This window comes from Artibeus jamaicensis, unplaced genomic scaffold, assembly GCF_021234435.1.
Source record: "Artibeus jamaicensis isolate MK-2021 breed Jamaican fruit bat unplaced genomic scaffold, CSHL_Jam_final contig_1998, whole genome shotgun sequence".
In the NCBI taxonomy this organism is placed as follows: domain Eukaryota; kingdom Metazoa; phylum Chordata; class Mammalia; order Chiroptera; family Phyllostomidae; genus Artibeus; species Artibeus jamaicensis.
This window is the reverse complement of record NW_026521407.1, coordinates 9,128,475-9,136,231: the sequence shown is the minus strand read 5'-3', so window position 1 is coordinate 9,136,231 and position 7,757 is coordinate 9,128,475. Positions and strand designations below refer to the sequence as shown.

The following is a 7,757-nucleotide window of genomic DNA, read 5'->3' as shown; positions in this document are numbered from 1 at the left end:
AAACTTTCACTGAACCTCGCCTCTACTAGGCCTAATGACAGACGATTAAAGACAGGAAGAAGCAGAGGTCTGGGTCCTGGCTGGCAGGTAGCATCGGTGACTGACTGATCAGGGCATGAGTCACCCCACAAGGAATGGTGAACTGAGCTATACAAAGTTAAATTCTGAACCGATGGTGAAACAATACTTAGTGTAGAATACACACTAAGGAATCTAAACTAGTTCCTTTAGACACTTGTCGATGCAACCCAACGCTAGTTCGCATTCGGAGTTGGGAAGACAAAGTCTTGCCTTGGATCCAGATTGAATCGGGCAACGCAACGGTCGGACTAAGCACACTCTGGGAGGAAGACAAGGTTTCCGGAACAACCCCTGCGTACCTCCCCCCTTGACTCCGCCCCCGGGAGTCTTTCCCGCCAAAGGCCGTTAATGCCGCAGAGCACGGTGGGACAGGCTGTAGGGTAGGTTTCACCAACTCCTTTCAAGGCGCCTAGGTGTTTTAATGGGCTCATTCCTGAGGAAAATATCTCTTAAAACTCGACCGGGATTAATAATCTCTTTAACGAGGGCTCCGTATTTTTTTACTAAACGGCTGGTCACCCCATTAGGAAACCACTCGTAAATCAAGAAGGCAAGGAACTTTTTTCCTTTCGCGCGGAGGGTGACGTCGCGCGTGCGTGAGCGTAGGTTCGCGAGCCCGTTAGGCTCTTGCGCGTGCGTACTGAGATGGACTAGCTGCTTCCTTCCGCTTCTCTTCTTCCCTCCCCCCCATATCCGTGCGCCAAGCTGATAAAGGCGCCATTTTGGAGAGGCCGCGGGAGACGTGGTGTCGCTGCCGGTTCGCTCTTCTGTGCGCTAGGCTTGGTGGGAAGGCCTGTTCTCGAGTCCGCGCTTTTCTTCGTCGCCATGTCGGGAGGTGGCGTGATTCGTGGCCCGGCCGGGAACAACGATTGTCGCATCTACGTCGGTAACTTACCTCCAGACATCCGAACCAAGGACATTGAGGACGTGTTCTACAAATACGGTGCTATCCGCGACATAGACCTCAAGAATCGCCGCGGAGGACCGCCCTTCGCCTTCGTTGAGTTCGAGGACCCGCGGTGAGGCGGCCTGGGGCTTTGCGGCCTTGAGGAAATCAGTTTGAGTAGTTGGGGAAAGCTCCAAGGCCTTAATAGTAGAGAATGGGGAGGTGGGCTCTTAGATAAGGGGCAAGATGATATCGCTCCTGCAGGAGTCGAGGAGGACCACAGTCGGTTTGGCTTTTCTGGTGGCTGGGCCCCCGTGGACGTTCCCAGAGCCGACTGAGGCTAGGAGCGGGAAGCATGCGTTGAGGGCCGGTGTAGTGGTCGCGAGCCTGGCGTGTTTCTGAGTGGGGGAGGGGCCATTCCTATTATGCAGCGCATGTGGGCTCCTCAGACTGGGTGCGCATGTGCGGGGGGCAGCCGAATCTGGCGGAGTTTGTAACCCCTCCGGGCTCTTTTTCTTAGCCATTTTGCTTTTGTGATCACACAGAGATGCGGAAGACGCGGTGTACGGTCGCGACGGCTATGATTACGATGGATACCGTCTACGGGTGGAGTTTCCTCGAAGCGGCCGTGGTACAGGCCGAGGCGGCGGCGGGGGTGGAGGTGGCGGAGCTCCCCGAGGCCGCTATGGCCCCCCTTCCAGGCGATCTGAAAACAGAGTGGTTGTCTCTGGTGAGTTTACCGTTAACGTGGATTGATGGAGAGAAAAGGGATTGAAACAACTTGAAATTTTCCTTGGGTTAGCAGTTTGGCAAATTTTTGTGCTAGGTCTTGAATTAGTCTTTTGAGTGAATTTAGTAAACAGGTATTGTTGTAATGGAGATTGACCAAACTAGCTTGCAGTACCTAGAATATGAAGGTCCTTAATTTAGAAACAATTTTGGACTCCGGATTCCAGATTTTAGCTCTTTACTAAGATCTTAAATCATTATTTTAAAGGCGGTCTTTGTCTTAATGTAAATTTTAAAGTTACAGAATTCAGAATGATTGGTATTGAAAAAAGTCACTTTTTCAGGACTGCCTCCAAGTGGAAGCTGGCAGGATTTGAAGGATCACATGCGTGAAGCAGGTGATGTATGTTATGCTGATGTTTACCGAGATGGCACTGGTGTCGTGGAGTTTGTACGGAAAGAAGATATGACCTATGCAGTTCGAAAACTGGATAACACTAAGTTTAGATCTCATGAGGTAGGTTATACACTTATTCTTTACTTTGGCCAGAATTGGATACATGGTCTTAACAGTGGAATTTGCAGGTAAGATTCAGGCAAGCGTGTCCAAGTAAAGTGCCAGGTTTCTGGGTTTTAGCTACTTTGTACTCATTCAGCATGCCTGAAGACAGGTAAAAGAGTTTCAATCGAAAGTTCTGTCTATTCAATAGGGAGAAACTGCCTACATCCGGGTTAAAGTTGATGGGCCCAGAAGTCCAAGTTATGGAAGATCTCGATCTCGAAGCCGTAGTCGTAGCAGAAGCCGTAGCAGAAGCAACAGCAGGAGTCGCAGTTACTCCCCAAGGAGAAGCAGAGGATCACCACGCTATTCTCCCCGTCATAGCAGATCTCGCTCTCGTACATAAGATGATTGGTGACACTTTTTGTAGAACCCCATGTTGTATACAGTTTTCCTTTACTCAGTACAATCTTTTCATTTTTTTAATTCAAACTGTTTTGTTCAGAATGGGCTAAAGTGTTGAATTGCATTCTTGTGTAATATCCCCTTGCTCCTAACATCTACATTCCCCTCATGTCTGGTAAATTGTATTTTAAGTGATGTCATAGACAGGATTGTTTAAATTTAGTTAATTCTCCATGCTCTTCAGACTGTGATATTGTGTAAATGTCTATCCTGCTCTGGTTTGTGTGAACTGGGATGTTGGGGGTGTTTGTGGCTGTCTTACCTGGGGAAGTTCTTATGTTTATCTTGCTTTTCATGTGTCTTTCTGTAGACATATCTGAAGAGATGGATTAAGAATGCTTTGGATTAAGGATTGTGGAGCACATTTCAATCATTTTAGGATTGTCAAAAGGAGGATTGAGGAGGATCAGATCAATAATGGAGGCAATGGTATGACTCCAAGTGCTATTGTCACAGATGAAATTGGCAGTATTGACCTTATACTAAAAAGCAAGGATTAAAAATGATTATTTGCACCCATCTTAAAACACTTGCAAATATATTATGCAGTTATCTTAGCTACAATTGCTTTGTTCTTTAAACCTTGGCAATTGTGGCAAAATTACAGTGCCCATTTTGTAACAGTTTATTTTGCTCCCTCCCCTTTTGTTTTAATAGGGACTAATGTGGGAAGAGCTGGCTAATTTGTCACAGTGCTTTAGTTACAACTGTTAATGTGTGACCTGCTGTTGGTGTACATGTGGGTACAGGGTGTCTTTAATTCCAACCAGATAGAGTATAATATCAATACTGCTAAATCTGCATGTCCTCTGTGTGACTGATATAGCGTTGCTATTTCATTTTTTTAAGACAAAATGAAAGCAAATTATAGAATTCCAACGTATTGGTGTAGATAATCTAGATGGGAATACTTCTAAGTCTCACCTTAAACTAATATTCATAATTGACTCATGTTTAAAATATTTTAATTTACAAATTAAATTGCAAATGGGAGCATTAGATTTAGTTTAGACTTAGGGTTGGTAACAATACCAGTAAACTTCAACTACATAGTTTTTGCAACCACAAAACCTGTAATACGCTGTACAGTAACAAGTGTTGGCATTATCAGTTGAACTGTAAATATAAAATGCTTCTTCCAATTAGTCTCTATGATTAAGTTTCTAAAATTTATCTGAACACCATTCAGAAACTTGTTTTGGGGAATTTGATAGTTATTGATGTACATCTGTTAAACTGATGACAGACATAACTCATCATTCCCCAGAAACCTTTTTTGATTACAGTATCTAACATTTTGCCTCCTCTTTTTTGGTTTTGCTGGTTATAAAGGTTTGGATTGGAGAGGGCTCACTGGATCCCAATCCTTGGAGCTGGATCATTGGATTCAAATCATAATGTGGATAGGATAGGGAGGATCAATTACAAGGATTCATGGAGCGGGATCAGATTACCAGGAACATAGGAGTGGATTCCTGCCCCAACCAAACCGCATTCGTGTGGATTTTTCTTTTTTTATTCAACTTAATTGGCTATTCCAAAGATTCTTTTTTTCTCTATTTTTGACGATTGGAGCCCTTAAGATGCACGATGGAATTGTGTTTTGCATTTTTGGTAAAAGGAGCAAAGCGAGGACCTGGAGATATACGCTGGAGCAATCTCCTTGGAAGGATTCAGCACGAGTAGATGGTAAACATTTAAAGGGGAAAGGGGGGTTTGTTTAAAATAGTAAATCAGTAAGTCATTTCTAAATTTAAAGAAAATCAAAATTGGTGTTGAAGAATAAGTAGGTTTCCAATTGGCTGTTGCCGTTTTTCTTTGAGAAATAAACATTTTTTAAAAAACTGCATGGTTGTCTTTTTCCTCTTGTAAGCTTTTAACTGGGTGGCTATCAGTTAATATTTTTAAATGATAAGGTTCTGACTAGCATTTGTGTTAGTAAATTAAAGGTTCTTTAAAGGTAATCTTTAATGGTATTAATCAGTTTTTGTTAATTATAAAAATATTTGGGAAGATGAGAAAAGGTGAGAAAGGCAATTGTGTATGTGATATGGTAAATGAAGGGTAATCTAGTCTCTGAAAAATAAGCTTCCCATACTTTGATTTTTTTTTTAAGTTATTAAAACTTACAGATGCTGCATATTTTTGGTGATCATCCAGATAACAGACTTGTGCAAAGTTGAGTGATGGCTGGGAAATGTTAACTTGAAGAAAGCTTTTGATATTGTCAGTAAAACTCATCTCAAAAATTGTTAAGTAATGTTTAAATTCAGCACAGATGAGAGTTTTCAGCACAATTGACACTTTGAGATGTGACTAAAACACTAGAAGAATAACTGCTTATTAGAGTGTATTATTGCTAATAAAAAGCTGGCCATTCTTTAAAATGTTGCCTTGTAAACTTTTCTCAACTATAAGGTTGTTATTCAGTATCCAGAACATACCAAAGCAGTGATTGTATCTTTCTTGTAATCTGCTAGTTTTTGTATTTTATTACTTGACCGTCCTTGGTTTTAAATTTTCAGTTTGCTTGAATCCAAGGGGATTTTTTACCTAAAATCTCTAATGGTTTCAGTTCTTAATAGCTAGTCACAACCATCAAGTCTTTTTTTCTGCACCCAACAACTAAATCTTAACATTCCCTTTGGGTGCTAACGATACTGGAAGCTGAATTTAAGACAGCTGTGCAGGTGACATAATTTCCCATCTATGAAAAACTGAAAGTTTTGTAGTGGAGGAAATTGGCCCAAGACTTGCATAAAGTCACCTAAACCAATACATGTAAATGAATCTTATGGAATGTCAGGAGGAAGGACAAGGATAAAATTTCAAAATTAGGATTCCCCTTAAAGTATTTAAATAAAGCGTTGGTATAGACTAAATAAGAAACTAATGTAAATTCAAAAAACAGGTTTATTAAACTGTTTTGCATCCAGGTATTAATCAGGCCTGATCCGGCTTAGCTTAATGAGATCAGGTATTTTCAGGGTGGCATGGCCATAGACAAGTTGTATTTCATGTGAAGAATATTTTTTAAACCTAGTTTTTAAAATGACATTTAATTCTGCAAAGGTAAATGGGTGGATTTAAGTAAGCCTGGGTTCATTTGTGTTCACTGAACGTTTTGTTAACCAAAATGAAAATTGCCTTCACTCAAGGTTAAGTATGTTGAAGCTAAGTTGAAAAATGAGGTCTACTAAGTTTTAAGTTTTACCTACCCCCAGATTAAAATGAGACAATACATTTGTCTGGTATGTGAGCTGTTTGAAGATTAGAGAGGGCTTAATGTGTGTATGCCAAAGGTAGGAGGAGGGCACAGGTTTTGCCGTTAACACCAAGACAGAAGTTTTGAGGGGATGCAGACCTTTTTCCAGTCTGAGATGGCCCTTAAACCTGTACCTGAGTTGGCAGCTGTTAGAAGAAAGCCACTCTTGTGGAACTAAAAAGACGGGCTTGAATTTTGCCTTTCTTTCCTCCCTGTTTGTTTCCCCTTAGAGTGTTGTAGGGGGCCTATAATTAGTTTGTTATTTTCTAATCAAGGAAAAATGTAAGTCTAAGAAGCACCTATTTTTCATAACATCAGCTTGAATAACCCATCTTGCTGTTCAGCCCACATCCTGGAAACAAAAGGTAAGAAACCCATTTTTGATTCCTGTTTGGGATTTGAAATTTTTTTAAGTTATGTTTTATTTATTAATGTTTGAAATATGAGTAGATTTCCCTCATTTAGAATGTGTTCCTAAGTTTTACACTTAAATGGTAAATTTTGAGTGCATATATATCCACTCATACTTAAGTGCAATATGATTCTAGAATCTCAGCTTTTTTTTTGAAACATCTTGCTCATTAGGTCTGGTATTTTTTCAAGTTTTTATGAAGATGAATTTATATATGCCTTTTTGCTTTGTGTATGAAGTTGTAACAAAACATGTTTTATGTATGTATTTACCAGAAATAGTATTAAAAGGAGAGAAACAGACTGAGGTTCTATTGTAACAACTATTCTTTGGTTTACCTTAATTCTGTTACAGTATAAACAGTGCAAAGGAAGAAAATGGGTTCACGATCTCTTATCCAAAAAATACTGAAAACACTGTCAAAGTAATGTAAAACCTGATAAGTGATACCTTGTTTTGTACTTAGTGTGACTACCTGTCCTGCAGAAATACTGATGTGTTTCATTATACAGTAGCCACGGGCTTTACTGAAGGTGTTATGTTTTATATAGGGATAGGGTCTATATATCATACCTTTGTAAAGTGTAAACAGCTCTAAATTTCAAGCACATCTGTCCCCAAGAGTTTGAAAGGGATTGTAAACTATAAAATAGAGTATGTGGGGTTAAAGCTTGTATAACTGGGTGTGAGTAAAGCCTGTAACTGGATCTTGTATTACCTGTATTTTGCCATGTATAATGCAACCCACGTTTTGGGCCCAAACTTTCATGGGAAAAATCTTGTTTTAATTTTTTAATTCAGTTTTTCACTTATATTTAGAAACAAAACCAATTATTGTATTGGCAGAATATTATTTTACACACATTGCTTTCTAGAGTTACACTTTAAATGCATAAGCATAAAAGAATTTAAAACATGGTTATGGAATTACTACTACCCATGTGTAATGCCCACCTTTATATTTCCCTCAAAAATTTGGGCAAAATGCATGTTATGCACAGCAAAATAATGGTAATTGAGATGTAAATTTCCCATCTTTTTAAAGCTGAAACAGCAACAAGGTAAAGAAAATATGGCTCACATTTTTTGTCAATCTTTTAACATATAGGGGACTCAAAACATTTGTACTCCACTGAAGGGAGTATTTTGCCATCCTGGCATTATACAGTGGAGTACTGCATTCTTTTAAGGTAGTTTTTTCACCCCAATACACACTTGATAAAGAACATTTGTCCTGATCCAAAAGGAAAAGCTGAGATTGGCACGAAGTAAAAAGTTTATAAGGAAATGGGTTTATTTTGTCTATTCAACAATGTGATATTGGCAAACACTTATTTTAAGTAATAGCCTAATAGAGTGCTTAAATCAGCATTTGCTCTTGTGATTGAGAACTTTTAGGGATGGTTCTTTTTAGCTTTAA

The 7,757-nt window shown here is 39.6% G+C and overlaps 1 protein-coding gene across 2 annotated transcripts; it reads left to right on the top strand.

The window, feature by feature from the left end:
- Positions 1 to 792: 792 nt before the first annotated feature.
- Positions 793 to 4,507, top strand: SRSF1 (serine and arginine rich splicing factor 1). 2 transcript variants are annotated; one of them, XM_053655993.1, is made up of 4 exons: positions 793 to 1,100; positions 1,513 to 1,697; positions 2,041 to 2,213; positions 2,971 to 4,507. In XM_053655993.1, the coding sequence occupies exons 1-4, from the start codon at positions 907 to 909 to the stop codon at positions 3,007 to 3,009; spliced, it is 591 nt and encodes a 196-aa protein (XP_053511968.1). In that variant the 5' UTR covers positions 793 to 906; the 3' UTR covers positions 3,010 to 4,507. The 2 variants fall into 2 exon arrangements, with proteins under 2 accessions (XP_053511968.1, XP_037019541.1); XM_037163646.2 differs by lacking the exon at positions 2,971 to 4,507 and adding an exon at positions 2,407 to 2,694 and having other exon boundaries at positions 794 to 1,100.
- The last annotated feature ends 3,250 nt before the right edge of the window (positions 4,508 to 7,757 follow it).